At 44.9% G+C, this 17899-nt stretch overlaps 1 protein-coding gene across 3 annotated transcripts in view; it reads left to right on the top strand.

Annotated features, from left to right (window-relative positions):
• Positions 1-17899, top strand: part of CCDC149 (coiled-coil domain containing 149) — a 97655-nt gene that overhangs the window by 71822 nt on the left and 7934 nt on the right. For 2 of the 3 annotated variants that reach the window (XM_059381845.1, XM_059381830.1), the window contains 3 exons: positions 8762-8838; positions 10274-10306; positions 14854-14970. In XM_059381845.1, the coding sequence (XP_059237828.1) occupies positions 8762-8838; positions 10274-10306; positions 14854-14970 (227 nt within the window). The remainder of the gene's footprint in view (positions 1-8761; positions 8839-10273; positions 10307-14853; positions 14971-17899) is intronic. The other variant, XM_059381837.1, reaches the window with a different exon arrangement.

Genomic DNA, 17899 nt, shown 5'->3' with positions numbered 1-17899 from the left:
AGGCCAAACATCAATTTTCATAGGCAACTGGGCCTAGAAGGGAGTGTCATGTCACTCTTCCAGAGAAACAGAGAAAGTGGTGGGATGGAGCAATTAAAATAGAGTGTCTTCCCTTTTTATTTATTTATTTATTTATTTATTTATTTATTTATTTAAGATTTATTTATTTGACAGAGACAGAGATCACAAGTAGGCAGAGAGGCAGCCAGAGAGAGAGGAGGAAGCAGTCTCCCGCTGAGCAGAGAGCCTGATGCGGGGTTCGATCCCAGGACCCTGGGATCATGACCTGAGCTGAAGGCAGAGGCTTAATCCACTGAGCCACCCAGGCGCCCCTTCCCTGATTCTTATAAACATAACGACTCAAGTTAGTAACCATTAGAGACACACGCAAATTGGAGGTGTTCAAAGAATGGTGAACAACAATAAGTTAAAGCAACAGACACCATGAACAGGACTGGCTCTGAGGACAAGCGACCATGCTTGGAAGGGCCCTGCCCTTGGTTCGGAACTCCATGGTTGCCATCTTGAGGTTCTTAATCATTCTTGAACAAGGAGGCCTGCCTTTCCATTTTGCGGTGGGCCCCAGAATTATGTAGCTGGTCCTGCTTATGAAACCCACACGTAGCCCCAAAATGAAGCCGTGCAAGAAGTGAGCAGGCTCTGAAACGCTGCGGCTTCCAGCAAGGAGGGGAGGGGTGAGGGAAGCAGGGTCCTGGCGAGGGGGGGGGGCACGGGGAGAGAGGCAACTGGAACATGATTGAGAGTATTGTAAAAACAAGATAGAAAAAAAGAGAAGCCGGGAGTGAAGGGAAGATCGTGCAGGAGATTAAGATATATATAAAAGAAGGCAGGGAGCAGTGGAGGGAGTCTGGGCAATCTCAGAGGGATGACAAGGGTAATTTATTGACAGAAGAAGTTTTTAAAATTCTTTTAAAAGAAATCTTAACCAAGGAATGAGACAGTCAGGTGCTAAAATGCAGAGATGTCTCGGGGGAGGGAGAAGAAATGGAAATCTCCCCAGAATAGGTACGAGGTCTATTTTATCCAGACAGAATCCCCTGCAGCCGATAGTGTTCTGCATGAGCCTTCTTTGTCCTCACTGACTCCCTATAAAGCCCCCACTGGGGCTCTTTCAAACCTTCTCAGGTCTTCTAAACCCTAGTCTGTTCTCAGCAGGTAACCTCAACTGCTCTTTTACTGAAAAAAATAGATGCGCTTTCCCAGGAACCCCAAGACTTACCCTTCCCTGGAACCAGTGCCTTCCACCCTCTCCCTCCTGGCTCTGGGAAACACACCCACCCACCATCCTGTTGGTCCACACCATCTTCCCCCCTCTGGGCTTGGCTCCCCTGTGAGCAACTCATCCCACCTCGTCCGCTCCTGCCCCCAACCCCTGGCTTCTGCCTCTTTACCCAGACACCACACAGAGCTCCCTGAACCCCCATAGTCTTTCCCCAGCGCTGCAGCTCCCCCTGAATTTCACTCACCCAGCATCTTTGTGAACAAGAAGGCTGCCTTTACTTCTTCAATAGCATCCCCTCTAACTGTGGTCCTGGGAGCACCCATGTCAGAATTACTCAGAGGCACTGGCTCTGAAATGCAGATTCTGAGCGGTTTTCTGGAGGGAACGTCAGGTTTCTGGATCTGAGCCAGCCCCAGGAAAGAAAGACCACCTCAGCTTCAACACCTCCTGAGATCTCTTTCCAGATGTTCCACAGCCATCTCCCTTTGAGGGTCTCCAGTACCCCCAAACCCCACTTTCGGAGTCTGTTTCTTTTCTGAGTTCTCTGCATCCCAGTTCGCAACTTGCACTCATCTCCTTGGATTCCTCTGACTTTCTCCTATTCCCCTCCATTCCCTGCATGCCCCTTGCTTCAACCCCAGGTCTCCACCAGGCCTTCTGCTCTCCTTACCCCACCTGGGGGCTTCATCTCCCCCACCCCCTGCACGATTGCTTCTCACTTTCTGCAGGCACTTCCCAGAACTCTTGTACTCACCTCACCACCCACAGCAGGACCCATATTTCCAATAATAGGTTCTCATTTTCCCCCATATCCCTTCAGCTATTCACGTCCAAGGAGTCTAGACTCTGGGCCACCCACTCCTCAGTACGTTTTAAAACCCTTGAAAATGCTTGCACCCTTTGACCCACATGGTCTGCATCTAGGAATTTATCCTAAAGAAAAAAATCAGTATGATGTCCTCAGGGTCACATAAATGGATTCATTTATAATAGGGCAGAAAACAGAAACAACGCAAATGTTTTTGTTTATATTTTATTTTATTTTGAGAGGGGGAGAGTGCATGAGTACAGATGGAAAGAATCACAAGCAGACTCCATGCTGAGCACAGAGCCTGACTCAGGCCTTGGTTTCACAAACCTGAGATCATGACGTGAGCGGAAATCGAGAGTCAGATGCTTAACCAACTGAGCCACCCAGGTGCCCCCCGCCAATGTTTTTAAGTTGGAGACTGGTTAAGATTATAGTAACTCCAGGCACCCCTGGCTGGCTCAGTCGTTCAGGGTCTGCCTTCAGCTCATGCCATGATCTCAGCCCTGCGACGGGCTCCCTGCTCCGAGGGGAGTCTGCTTTTCCTTCTTCTCCCCTCCCCCAACACTTGCGTTTCCTCTCTCGTGCGCGTGCGCTCTCTCTGTGTCAAATAAATAAAATCTTTTAAAAAAAGATTATAGTAAATCCATAAGATAGACTATTATGCAGCCATTTAAAGCATGATTTGAAGAATATTTAATGGGCTCTGCCCACCTTCGTGATACTCACGGTCAATACACCTCCACATTATGCAGGTTGAAGCTGTCTAATTAGAATAGAATCGCTGTGCCCTCCCAGTAAGGAGGACAGTGCTGGGCCCACTGCATGTCCTTATACTTATTTAATGAATGGATGATGGACTCATCTTCTAATCCTTTTTCTTGTTCCCTTGATACTCTTTACGGTTTTCCTGGACTCTGTATATATGTCAGGTGCTTGTCCTCGGCCTTCGGTCTTCATGCTGTCCCTACCCCCTCAGCTTTGGTCCCACCCCACTATCCCCTGTCCCTTGGGAACACCCTCCCATTGATCCTCCAACCTCAGACCCCAGACCCTCCTCCGCCACCAAGCTCCGCCCTCTCTCAACCCCACGCCCCCAGCTACAGTTCTGATGATGTCACAAGCCCCCATTAAAAAGCTGGATTTTTCTTTTCGTGTTTGTTTCAAGTTTTTATTTAAATCCTAATTAGTTAACATATAGTGTAATATGGGCTTCAGGAAATAGCAGAACTGTTAAAGCTAAATCCTGGGGCCTGCTGAACTCAGGAACCCCAGACTGTCAACCTGGCGCTCCCGCCTCTCAGGACACATTGATTTCCTAGCACCTGCCCTGTCTTAACCCTACCGTGACCAGCCCGCCCCAGGCTCCGTGGGCGCTCATCCTCTGTTGAGAAACAGATTTGCTCATTTTGACAGATTTAATTTTGTTTTTTGTTTGTTTGTTTTTGTTTTTTTTCAGATTTAATTTTGTTTTAATGTACCTTGTCATTTGTAACTATTATTCAATAATTCTGTACCATCTCATGGTTCAAATTTTAAAGGTTAAACAACAATGTGTCTCTAAACTACCACCATCTCTCAGCCCCCAATTCCCCTTCCTGGAAGGAACCATACTGTTCCTTATTTCTTATGTATCCCTTTCCAAGGATGCATATGGAAATAAACATATAACACATTTCTACAGACACATATAAATACTCATATATACTTGTACAAATATAGTCTTTTCTCTCTTCTTTCCTTTCTTTCTTTCTTTCATTCTTTCTTCTTACAAATGATAGCTAGTATTCACCCAAAAAGTGGTTTTTTCCACTGTTCTTCACCTTGATCCCCCCCCACCATAACAGTAGATCTTAAAGATTGCTTCATATCCATACATAAAGTACCTAATGTGCCATTTTTAAAACTTAGAAGGTCTTTGGTTTCATACTTTCAGCAAATGTTTTATTTGGGGCCATGTAAAAAAAAAAACTAATTATACAATAAACAAAGTGGGGGCTAGGAATAAAATCTGAATTTGGTCTGCTGCTGTGATCCCCCTTTTGTAACTAAAATAATATAATTTTGTGTTGGTGGAGCATTCTAAGTGAGAATAAAGGTATTGTGTTTCTGTAAGCCTGTGCTCCCCCTACTGGCTTTCCACTGCCTGTCACTCAACCCGCCTTGAGAAGGCCCAATGGGAGCCATCTTGAAGAACGAATGGATCCACACAGGACTTTATTTTTTGAGAGGATTTTCAATTAATGGGCATTTTGCTTGAGGTACTCATTGCCAAAGAGTTGGCAATTGTCTGACTATTGCTAAAGAAGGGATGAGCATCCTGTGATTTATCAACAGGTAGCAAAGCAGTAACAGAAGAGGCAGGTGTTTAAATCATGTTTTACCGAACACCCCGTTTAGTTTTCCAGTCAATACTTTGCTGGTGATGGTGGTGGATACATGAAGATAGTGACCTTTCACTCTCCTTCCTGCCATCCTAATACTGTTTATTGCTCTCCCCCACTCTGGCCAAGGGTAAATGGCTCGGAAGTTCAAGACACTGAGAGCAGCTTGAGCTGTCATGGATCAGAGCAGAGAGTCAAAAGAAGGCCACACAGAGTTGGAAGGGAGGACAGGACTCACATCTTGAGGACTGGGCTCTCCCCAAGGACCCTCAGGGAGTTCTGCTCCCATGTTGTCTGGGGAACAGGAACAGACACACAGTGATGGCCAACTCCCGAGTTGGTTCTGTCTTTGCCAATCCCCTATCATGTTGTTACTATCAGAAACTACTACTGAAAATCTGTCTGGAGGCCTGACATCTTGAGGATTTTCCTAGACTGCTAGGTAGACATATGCTGAAATCCCTCCTAAAACAAACCATAGCTAAATAAAAAACCTTATTTTAAAATCTCTCCCCTCCCACAAAAAAAAAAAAAAAAAAAAATTTCCTCTCTCAAACCTGTTTATGCCTCAAGCTACTGCCCTAGCTGTCTCTTTCAATTCCCTGCTAAACTACTTGAAGGGTCATCTGTATTCCCTGCTTCTGGTTGCCCCAAGTCTGTTTCTCCCAACCCTGTCACTTGGATTCTGGGTTTCACCCCTATCCACTGTCCTGAAACATCTCTCTCAAGGGTCAGGCACATCTACTAGGTTGACTTTTTCATCTAATGTGACCACTTTCCAGAATAAAACAGTACTGACATCCCACCTGGGTCTCTCACACCCCTTGGCTTCCTGGCCCCATGTGGCCTGGCTCTCCTCTTCCCTGTCCAGCTATGCCTTTCTAATCCTTTTTTTCCTTAGACAGGGATATTCTAGGGTCCTGTTCTTCTGACTTCTCACCCTCTGCTGGTGAGCAGATCTACTCCCCAGCCTCCATGCCCATCTCTGCGTTCCCAGACTTTTCTTCTATCACGTGACTGGCTGTCTCCATGGATATCCCATAGGCACCTCAAATTCTTCACCTACCTCAGTATTCTTACTCCATTCGGCTGACTTCCCACATCGCCCCCTGGGCTTGTTGGAGGCCACCACTATCACTGACTTGGACGTCACCCTTCTGACTGGCCTTCCTGCTTCTTCTACTCATACTGATACCAGTCATTCTCCACTCTACCTCAAGAATACTTTCCCTAAACATCACCGTGCTGCACCTCTGCTTCAGAACTTCCAATATCTCACTTTTGTTGGCGACATAGAAAAGTCTCACCCTTCTCAATAGGGCAACAAGTTCATTCATGATCTGAGTCCTTCAAAACCGCTCTGGATTCAGCCCTCATTTACTTCACTTCTACTCTGTGCCTCACTTCCGCTCGGAAGTACTCGCATGCTTTCAGGCCCACGCTTTGATTCCGGACCCTCCACTTAGCAGCTGCGTCACCCTGGGCAGGTTAGTTGACCTTTCTGAATCTCTGTTCCCTCATCCACAAACGAAGCATATTAAAAGCTCCCTCTTCGATTGTTGCAAGGGGTAAGGGAGATACTATCTGTGTGGTGCTTAGAGTAATGCCTGCTAGAGAACAGGTGATTGGGAGATATTATTCAAACCTTTGACAGGCTCTGTATGTGTGTGTGTGTGTGTGTGTGTGTGTGTGTGTGTGTGTATCCACATCTGTTTCCAACCAGACTTTTAGTCCCTCAAATACTCAAATACAGGGATACAGGCTGTTTCTCTTCATTATCCCCTATAGCCTCAACAATTGTGTGCTGAATTGGTCAAATTGAATTCAGTGGACCCTGTTCTTGTGTTTACTGCCTCCCTCGATGCCTGCTGCCCTCTCTCGCTGGGCTGCACCACCCCACGTTCCATGGACCACTGGCTATATTTGTTCAGCGTGAAACCCATCGGGAAGACTTTTTTTATCCTTTGAGGACTCTTGGGCCCGGTGATACAAGCCAGCCCAGCTGCATCCACATTTCAATTATGAACAGTTTTTAAAGAGGTCAACTTGCTCCAGACACAAGCATGCTTGTGTTACAGGACCACTGTGAGGTGTTGATGAAGAGCATGTATTGTGGCAACAAACGGAGTTGCAGGTTCAAAGTCCTGCTTGTGGCTCTGGTCAAATTAACTAATTTCCATGCCTCTGTTTCCCAATGGGAGGAGTAGAGTGGGGTGGATGAGTGCACTGGGGGTTGGCAACAGACACAGCTTGGAGATAAACTGTATACCCTTGGGCAGGTTGCTTAACCTCTGTGTTCCTTATGGTCCACATCTGTGAAAGGGTAATAATACAACATACACCGCAGGGTTTTTGTCAGGTCAGATGAGATCATGTATGCTCAGTAGCTGCTCAGCATGGGCTCTGACTCAGAGCCAGGACTCAAGAAAGATTAGTTTCACTGTTCATGGTAACGGTAGTGTGGTTGCTAGTGTTCTGGGTAATGTTATTGCTACTATCACTACTAGCACAATTCCCATTGGGTCCATTTTACTACCTCCTGCTCTGTATCAGATGCTTGTGTCGGGCCAAAGAGAACAGGCACTGCTGACAAACAGGCAGGGTCCCTCAAAGTAGGGGGAACCAGCAAATTCACCTCGGTCCATTTCTGGGAGACAGAGCTCTGTTATCCATGGACATCAGGGGGGAAAAAAAAACGCAACCAAATGTCTCTTTACCACACCTTCAAAGGTTGCTCTGATGGCATCCTTCAGCACACACAGAAGAGTTAAGCCTTATCTTTTGTTTCCAAGAGGCCTCGCTCACAGGTGATCTGATCTCGTTAAGAGACAGCCATCAACTTGAACTCTGCTGTGATTGCATCTCAAACCCATCAGCTGGTGAAAAGGGAGCTCGGATCAGAAGGTCTGAGCAAAATATTGAAAGTGAGATTACGAAGAATGGTTTATTGAAGGGTCAGGGACGTGAAAGCAGAATAGACCCAACAAATAAGGTGAAAATTGAAAGTAATTGATAAAGACTATGCAGAATTTAAGACTTAAGGAAAAGAAGAAAAGCTCCAAGTACCTAGGTGAAGAAAACCACAGATAGTAACATGAGAGTTTTCTGGGAGCTCAAAGGGAATATTAATTAAAATGCTGCGAGTCAATTCAGGTAAAATAGGATGAATCCAAAACCATATATATATATGTGTGTGTAGATATATACATATTCATGCCTCTGTATGTATGTGGGTGTGTGCAGCTATCTCCAGGATATAAAGAGAGGTAGGAGAACAATTCTAGCATTCTGATTTCTCCTGCTTGAAAGGAATTGAAACTTTGCTATTAAGGTGATTTCCGCATCATTTTAACAATGGCAGCACCAAGAAAATCCCCCAAATAATATAAAGACTGGGTTTTCAATTTCTAGGCCAATGGAAAGTGATTCAAGTTTGAGATGACTCTAAAATCATTTCCCAACTATGTTTAATTTTGTGTAAAGTAGAAAAGGGGAAACACACGCCCACATTTATGTTTTTCCATGCATTTAGACAAAGTTTGACTCCCCAGTAAATAGTATAATCTTTTCAGATACACGTTCCAGAAATTATATGTCCCAGTGCATCAGAATGGTCACCTTGGAAAGCAATATAATTCTTCAGGTGATTCTGCAATTGCTGGAAGTTCTTTTGAAAAGCCTATTTCTTCATTCTGTCCGTAGATAATTACAAGCCAGGAAAAAAGGAAAGCATTTTCTTTAATCAAATATGTTTATTGAACACCTACCCTCAACTGGGCATTTGGCTTGGTATCAAGGATATGGTCTCAGACATAGATTAGGTTGAGGAAGGCAGATCTTATTTTATTGACTCAAAGCAACTTTACTACACGTGTTCACCCGTCTTACTGGTTAGACTTCATGGTTGCCAGAACTCAGATCCACCCTCAAAGAATCAGGTATGATACCACTAAGGGTATTCAAAATGAATTATAATCTTTAGCAATGAGCAATTCCCAAACAAAAATTGTGTAAGACGTTTGGGCAACAATGGAATAATTGTTTAGCTTCCCCACTTTTGTGGGAGAGGACTCACTTGAATGGCAACATTTAGTATTTTTTTCATAATTCACTTTACATTTTCATATGTATGTTCAACAGAGTTTGTGTATAATGTATTACATATTTTACACATATATTCTTTGCACATGCATACACACTGTGTTTTCTGCATACACTTTGAATCTCAAAACATTTTCTGTCAGGGCACTCTAGAGCTGATGAGGCTCCAAGAGCTGATGAGATGTTCATTAATTTTGTCTGTTGTCATTTTCTCCTGTTTTCCAGAATCCTAGGGAATCGGGTGGCTGAACTGGAGAAAAAATTAAGAACTCTGGAAGTTTCTGGTTTGTGGAGTCTTCCAGGTAAGCAGATCTTCATGAAAGTTATTTTCCTTTTTTAAAAAAGGCAGCCTTTACCTAATTTGCAAAGAAGATTCTAGTTTTTAAATATCTTTTTATTTGAAGATCATTGTTGAAAAATCTACAAGTGCTTTAAACACAGAAGCCATCAATTTTGAGGGAATCAGAGAAACTCATATAAATATTCAAGTTCCCATCTGTGGAACTCTGAAGTTTTGCTAGCCTAAATTCAGAAATTGTCATTGTGTGTGTCTGTGTATACTTTATTTTTCACCTTTGTGAATATAGTAAATTGTTTAATTTTTTTTTTTTACCCCTAGGTATCTTATAAGGATTTGTTCATTTTAATTATCATCCCTAAAAATGAGTAGAAGAATATACAAAGATTTGTTCAATTTACTCCTCAATCCTAAAAATGAATATAAGAACTGACAAAAATTTGTTCTATTTAATTATCATTCCTAAAACAATGAATGAATCATACCTAAAAATAAATACACTGAGAAAAATTTGTTCTATTTAATTATCATTCCTGAGAATGAATATAAAAATGAGTATAAGAACCTTCTTCTCCTCTCTTCCCCTATCCCATTTTATGCAACTTGAAAATCAAAATTTCCTTGGGAGATTTTTTTTCCCCGCAATTGTACACATTGCAAGGAAACGCTGATGTTTCACTTTAATTAGCTATATTTATCCTGTTTGTCTTGGTAAAATAACCCCTCTGTGAGACCCCCATCAGCTATTCCCCTTTTCTTTTTCTCCAGAAACTTGTATTTATCATTTTTCCACCCCCTCCTTTTTCCCTGGAAGCAACATTGTACATATATTTTTAGTTACTTAACCTTTCTGCACAAACCAGCCTTCTCTACCCTTGAATTGTATTGGTTGCTGCCCCGTAATGTTCGAGAAATGAAAATTGCCACAGGGACGTGGACAACAACCCGTTCCTGTAATGTAATCTGAAGAGGCAACCTTAGGTTGCCTGCAAGAGCATTTCATAAATTGGAAGTTTTAGCAGATTCCTTGAACTTGATGTCAAAAGACCTAACAGAACTAATTAGTGGCAAGTGCCATTCTGGGGATTTGAATGATCCATTTTGCACAAGAACCTTTTGATGCCGTTTAAACCTTATCTTCTTTGAAGGCCTTTCTTTGGCTGCATTGAATTTCAACACAGTCAGGCAAATTTATTGTTTATTTGTGCAGTCAGATTGCTATTTCTGGGCACGGACTGGAGTTTTGATTTTTTTTTTTTCCCTCCAAATGACTTAGTGAAATTTCACGATGTTTTATTTCTACAATTTATGTAAAAAAGATGGAAGTTGAGTGAGTCGAAGGATGCTGAGAATTTTCTGTCTCCGGTGTTATTTGTTCCGGGATGGAATGGCTATTATGCATTAACAATTCTTTCTTTCCTCCTTTTTGCTGCCTGAAGGCCTGAGCTACAATGTTTCAGTAGGATTCGGGAGTATGTTCTATTTCAAATATCTGTGTTTGTGGCTAATATCAGCAGTGCATTAATATCATCCCTGCATGTAAATAAATAGATGCATTCTCTATGTATCATTGCACTTTTCTGATTAGAACAGTCCATTGAAATGGAGAATTCAATTAGTACCAAGTAAATATTCAATGGTAAAATGAGCTTTGAGGGACCCGGCTAAATGGATTTTATGACCATGTTCTAGTATCTGGCCTCCTTGCAGACACAGAGTGGGAGTACAGGACAAGGGTGGTACAGATCTGGGACAGCTGATGTAAAGGAAAAAGCATTGCTTTGCTGCTATTGTGAAGGTTTCTCAACGAGACCCTGCCTTGTGATCATTTTTAAACTACGGTGAGAAATACTAAGGGAAGGGCCCCTTGCAGTATCAATCCAATCAGCCACTTCCACACACTCATTGTTTTGTGGACTCCATTTTATCTACCAAAGAGTGGGGCAAGGGTCAGTGTGTTCTCTTCCTACTCTCTCCCTCCCTCCCCTTCCTCCTCCTCCACCTCCCCTTCCTCCTCCTCCACCTCCACTTCCTCCTCGTCCTTTCTTCTTCTCCATCTCTTTCTCTTTCTCTTCCACATTTTTCCTCTTCCTCTTCCTCTCCCCAGGTAGAAGCCTTGTCAGCGTTTCAGCCACCTGGCAGGGACTGAGTCCCAGTAGTTTCAGAGAGTTGTTAGCCCACTCTTATTTACTAGCATCTGAAAGGATCGGTATCTTCTTCAATAAATCAGTCCATCAATGTGTTGATACATTTTCGAGCATCGACTTTGTGAATTCATTTCTGTATCAGGCATTCTAGTCACGCCCTCTCCAAGAATCCATAGTCCCTTTAGGGAAGCAAGATGCATACACATCTAGTAGTGAGAAGAAAGTACAGAATGATACATAATTAAGTGCTGAGTGATAAAGGTGTTGGGGTGTAAATGGAGAAGGTGAAGAGTCATCAAACATCAGACCTGCAGGGAGAGTTGAGAGCAAAGAGTTCAAGTATGGTAAATACTTGGTGGCGTATATTATGAAACACCCATTCCCACGCCAGTGGCAGACATTACTAATCCATCCCATGGCTCTTGCATGCTGCCTTCACATGTGGCCCTCAGAACAGACGTCCACACTGGCTGTCCAGGAAGCTTCTGCCTGGTTAGAGTTGATGTGTGAGAGAAAAAATTCCCCCCTCCCTGATCTAGTCCAATCCCCTCATTTCAGATGGAAAAAAACAAAGGTTTAGGAAATGGGAGGATACCAAAAGGATGCAGAGGTAGATATTAGAACTCAGGTGTTTTCCCACCTGTGCTGGGGATCCATAGTTCAGAGAAGAGAGGAATTGGGCAGGGGTGGGGGAGGGATAGATCAGCTGGGAACTGGAGAAGAAGGATTCAGAAGCCAAAACAGTCTCCTCTGACACTCCAAAGGGCAGTGGTGAATTCTACCTTACTCTGAGACAGAACTGCTATTGGACTTTGAGCATGCAATGAGTATTCTTTGAGTCTTTTTTCCCCCTCCCTCCTCACTCTCTCAGCCAACGAATATGTAGTTCTTGATGTTGTTCAATAGAGTTGGGGAAAATTTGTGATCTTGCTGGGAAGTAGGCAAGTCTGACAAATGCCACAGTCTGCGTGGAGAAATCATCTGGAGAGCAGAGCATATTCCATACTGTTTCATCGGTTCCCAAGAGGTGGGAAGGCATGGGGCTCCTTTGAGAAAGGTTGGGTGGGTGGGGGGCAACTGACGTGGTCTCCCGGGAGGAAATGACGCCCCCTCCACACATCGGCCTCAGTCCCCGAGCCCTTTGCCAGCCTTTGTAGGGAGAGTGGTGCCTGGGCGCTCCAAGGGGAGGTTTCCTGGATGTGCTCCTGCTCTAAAAAGAAACACTGAAAGCCAGAAAAAAAAAAAAAAAAAACCTGGCAAGTGCCGAACCTGGCTCTTTTAGTTTTTCATTTTAATTCTCTCTTCTCCACTAGAAGCATCAGCCTGAGGAGGAAAATGTGCATTTTGAAAGTAGTTGGTACATTTGGGAGAAGGGGAGGAGGGATGCTGTGTCCCAGGGAATCAGGAAAGTTTCTAGACACTCATGTGCCCCGCAAGCAAGGGGCCTGCCTGTGTGGCTTTCTGCCTGGCTGCCGGCTGCTGCTTGACTCTTTGTGAGTCACCTCACCCCACGCCACCTCCTCCAGGGCGAGGCATCAGAATGAAACTGCAAGACAGCCGACTATCAGATTAGAGCTCACATTCATCAGCATAGATGGAATCCAGACTTAGAAACAATAGGACAGGCTTCCAAGGAGGCCTTTGAATCTTTCAACACACACTTTGCAAGAATGACCAAATCTTGCCATTTTATCTTCGGATTCAGGTTAGATATCTCTAGGCAGGAATTTCAGGAAGTGTTCGGCTGCTCCCCGACCTCCACCTCGATTGGCCAAGGACAAGTCATGACTCCGGCTTCCTTCACTATTGCTTGGAGGTTTCATGTTGCTCCAGCATTTTTGTGGAGCTATTATGGGACAGATGGTGCTCTGTGGCTGGAAGGGCTAGAGAATTTCTTGTGACCGGAGGGGCTAAGGGCCTCCCTCAGACCACCTTAGTCCCTTGCCTGAGGCCAGCTCCCTGCTCTTCCTGTAATTCTGATTCTTCAGCCACGAGGCCACAAGGGACTTGGAAGGCTGGTTGGGACACAGAGGGGCAGAGTGTGCCTCTTCATGCAAGAACAACCAGTCTACCTGCTAGAGAAAGATGGCTCAAAAAATGCAGTCTCTCCTGACTTGAGGACAGTAGCTGTTGCCTTGGTCAAGAAAAACAAAGGAAGTCTACGAAGAGGTGTCTGTTCTGGGTTCATAGGAACCATTAGTCCCTCAGAGCATTTCCAGATTGTATCTTCACAGTACAGAGGAAGACCCAATTGTGTTTCTTTCTTTCTGAGACCCTCTTAACAATATCCCAACATGTAGATGGACAGTTCTCTTTGGGACACTCCTCCAGACTATGACTCTAAAGACTTGGGGTTTTTTTCCCACATGAGACAATAGTCATGCTGGTGGCAAGCTTTCAGATTGGCTCCTTTCAGATGCCTGTTCTTCGGGGATGACCCTTAGCAGAACTCAGAATGCTGTTGCTGCTAACAACATAGTCCATCTGCCAGAGGCAGCCCCGAGCACCTGTGCCCAACATGACATCATGAGCCCCAAGAATCCATCACCCATGTATTCAGATCCTTACCAGCTATTTATTAAGCACCTACTCTATGCCAAACTCTCTCCCACAGTCTTGGAATTGAAGCTCCCTAATAGGAAGATGGTATTGTGAACAAACCAAGGGCTCAGAGGTATAGTCCAAGGTTTACCTGGTTCTCTAAAGGTGGGAACGTCTTTACAGAAATACCATTCTGTGTCCACTGAACCTGAAACCAAGTAAAACCACAGAGCTTTGGGGCCCCTGATCTGAGCCCTAGAGAGATTAGAGGCTTGGCTTTAGAAAAGATCTTTCTCAAAGTTAGATGGCTAAGGCTAGAGCATAGGCTAGGCCCACAGCCCTGGGGTTTTCATTTTGGGCACTGCAGTTCCCACCGAAGGAATTCCAAAGTCTCATAGACAGAAGTCTGGGGTCAAATCCTGCTTTTTGTGCTCTCCTGACCACTGGACAGACTCCCTTTATGTCCACATATTTTGTGTCCAATTGTCTGTGTTCATGATGCTGATGTTTCAGAGCTACACTTCCTGCTCCAGATTTCTGGAACTTTCCATGGCCTCCACAATAGAGCTGTAATGTTCTTCTTTCCCTCAGCCTCTCCATCCATTGGGGGAGTTCATACAAATAGATACAATGGTTTGGTTGGTATGGGACTATATGTTCTAAGTGCAAGTTTAGCTGTGACAATTTGGGGGACCTGGTACTACCCACCTTATGACTCAGTCCAAATGACCACATTGAATTAAATCAAAGGTAGCATATATGGCAGTGCTGTCTACACCATAAGATAATACTTTCAGTATAGGACATTTATTGAGCACTGGTGAAATGCTTAAGGGCTTTACATGAATCAATTCATTTCACCACCACCTCCCAGTGAGGTGGGTGCTGTCCTTCTTCCTCATCTTACCGATGACGGCTCTGAGGCTGAGTGACTTGCCTGAGGTCAGCCAGCTAACAAGGGATGGAGTCCAGGACACAGACCCCATAGTGTGGCTCCAAAGCCCACACTCCTCAGCCCTCTCCTGTGGTTATGACTGTTACAGTCTCACCCAGATCAAAGCCATTTGGTTTTTGCCCAGGACACCAGGCTGCTCCTTCATGGTGGCATTTGTGGGTGCCTTTGTCCTGAACAGACTCACAGACTGGCCCTGGACCTCACTGCCTGGTCCTCACACTATAGAAGGGACGGGCTGGCCATTGCCCTTCCACAGTGTTACCTGTGATTAAAGAAAGTGCCTTTGTCACCCAATAGCCTGTCCATTGTGTGGGGTGAACATAACCACAACTCCTCTAGTGACATAATATGTCCGTTTTCCCCTTTTCCATGACAGGGGGCAAGGACACCATACTATTCAGTGACCCTGCTCTCCCCACCATACAGAGATCAAGATCCCCACTGCTGAAGTTCATCGAGCAGCCCACTGAGAACAAAGCAAATTCCGAGGACGGTAAGCACACCTTGATTTCTCTGTCTGTCTCTGCCTGACCTGTGCCTGGCACAGAGCCAGGGCTCAATGGATATTCATTCTTCCCCTCCCGGTAGCTTCTGGGACACTATGGGGTCATCCCTTGCATTTCGTCTTGTTGCTTATATGGATTTGTGTTGTTTGGAGCTTCCAGGTGAACAACGCAGTGACACAGTGACACAGAGGTTAAGAGAAAGGGCTCAGGATTTGAGAAGCTCAGGCTTATAGTCCACCCCCATATTGTGTTCGCTCTGAGAATTTGGACTAGTAACTTCTGCCTTTCCCATTACCTATAAACTGGCGAGATGATGGTGCTAACCTCGGGGAGATCACGGCACACTGCTGGGCACGGGGAAGTGGTCTGGGAGTCAGCTGAAAAGAGAATAAAAGCTTCTCTGCCAGCACACTTTCTGGAGACAGAGTGTTTTGAAGGAGTTCAGAGGCCCGTTTAGGGTGCCAGAGGAACCCACAAGTGTGAGAGGCAACTGTCTTCCCATGCAACAGTCTTGTTTCCCCAACTAAACTATCCCTCCCATATTTCTAAGTTTTGTCTTCTTTTTCTACCCTCAATGTGATTGCCAGCTTCCAATATGACCCCAAATGATCCCCACTTCCTGGTATTCCTACCCTTATAGATTCCTCTCCACATCATAACAGGGTTCATCTATGTGACTAATAGAATACAGCACAGGTGACAGTATATGGCTTCCTAGGATAGGTCAGAAAAGATACATGGGGTCTTTCTTGCTCTCTCTGTCTTGGGTCATTCTCTCTGGAGAAAGCTGGCCAGCCTCCACATCTTGAGGATACCTAAGAGGTCCCACATGTTGTTCATGCAGTTTGGAACGGAGGCCTTCTAGCCTCCAGCTATTTGGGTGCACCATCTTGGAAGCAGATTCTCCAGCCCCAGTCAAGCCTACAGATGGCAGCAGCCCTGGTTAACATCTGATGACAGTTCCATGAGTGACCACTAGTGAGAACCGCCCAGATAAAGTGCTCCCAGGCTCCTGAGTCTCCAGCTGCTAAGTTTTGGGACAATTTGTGGCACATCAGTACGTAACTAATATACCCAGCATGCATGTACCAAGGTTCTTTCCTTGGTTTCCATATTTTCTCTCCATCTTCTCTTGCTCTGAGTCACACCTGCAACCATCACCTCTATGAAAATATTCTTGAAATATTTTCCCCCCACTGGCTACCATCTGCAGAGCTACAGTCCCTGATTTCCCAAAGTGCAAACTTTACCACCTAAACATTCTGTGGACTTCTCAAGTATGACATCACCATCTCTATATGCCTCCTCCCTTTTTGGTCACTCTCTCAGCTACCCAGCTACATCTGGACTCAACCTTGATCACTGTCAGCTTTCCTTCCCCATCCATATCTGGGCTGTAGCCACTCTTTCTTCAGAGTTTCTCACACCTCCAATCCTACCACCTCTGGCTTTGGTTCAGCCCTCTTTACTTCCTCAGCACGGCTTCTGTCCCAGTTTCCCTGTCTTCTAGACTCCCCCTACTTCATTCTCATCTTCCCCTTGCTGCTGTAGTATAAAGCTTCTGGAGCACTGCTGTCCAACATGTGTGTACCTAAGCAGAAATTTCTAATGGCTCCCAACTGTTTTCCACTTAAAATCACAACACTGCTACCCTATCTTTCTAACCTGATGATTATCTGACCTAACAACTTGCTTGTATCAGACTGTGCTAACTAGTTGAATCAGTTGCTACCATCGTGTAACCAACCACCCCAAAACTTAGAACTGAAACAACTACTATGTATTATTTATCATGAGTCCTGGGATCCAATGAGCAGTTCTGCAGATCTGAGGTGGGCTCAGCAAGGCTTGCTCGTGCATCTGTACAGCTGTGCTTTGAAATTTGTCTCAATCCTTCACACTAGTACATAGAACGGTAAGAATAGGACAGGTCTGGGATTTCCACAGAGAGGATCCCCACGCATATGCAGGGAGAATTCTTGAGAGCACCTGACTCTGGTGGGTTTCACACTGGCCAGAAGGCAAGGCTGGGTCTTTCCAGCCAGCAGCATGGGGCTCTTTGCAAACCGGGCCTGTGACATGCTGTGCCTCCCCCCAACACGCATGGCTGGCACATGCATTGGCTGATGGCCATCCCGTGCCAGCATCCAGTGTCTACGTGGAGACCTGAAGCCCTCTGTCTTCTCTGGGCTTATTTAGCCCCTGGGTGGACCCGGGGCCCCCTAAGCTGAAATGGAACATAAGCTGGGCTTGATTTTCACGAGGGTAGCATAAGTAATGGCCTGATTCAAAATGATAGCTTCCAGAGTTCCATCATTAGCTCTCATTGTTCCAACCCCATCCTTCGCCAGTGCGGGTGGGAACAAGGAAGCATTTGTGGAGCGGCTGGCAGCGGCTGGGATGGTCTCATCACCGCCGCCGGGTCTCTGATTAATTCCGACTGAAAGAAGCTCACACTTGGAAGGACAAAGCCCATCAGAGATCGGTTAACAAAAGAAGACGAATGTCCCCTTTGGGCCAAAGTGGGAGGGTGACACATTTTTAGGACACTAACAGTCTTTCTACAAAAAGCTACTTTTTCTTCATCTTTTCGAGAAAATATTTCTGCTTTCTGTACTATTTGTGTCATAATACGTTTGTATCGGCTGATTGCCTCATCATTATTGATATGTTTTGTTATTATTACGTATTAATGATACTAATTGTGTTTGTAAAACAGCACAGAATAATCACTATTATCTTCTAATAATATTTTCCCATGCTGAGCTCAAAATCCTTCTTTTCTGGGAATGGCAGTGCTCTGGGTCTGCTCAAAGGAGAACACACACTCTCGCGGCTCAAGAGTTAACATTCCAGAATCATAGAGTTAAAGGAAGAGTTTTCCCTCAGTAAGTAGCAGAGGCCCTAGCAGATCAA

Source organism: Mustela nigripes, chromosome 1, assembly GCF_022355385.1.
Source record: "Mustela nigripes isolate SB6536 chromosome 1, MUSNIG.SB6536, whole genome shotgun sequence".
NCBI lineage: Eukaryota > Metazoa > Chordata > Mammalia > Carnivora > Mustelidae > Mustela > Mustela nigripes.
Note: the sequence above shows the minus strand (reverse complement) of the source record. Positions and strands in the feature narration are given on the sequence as shown.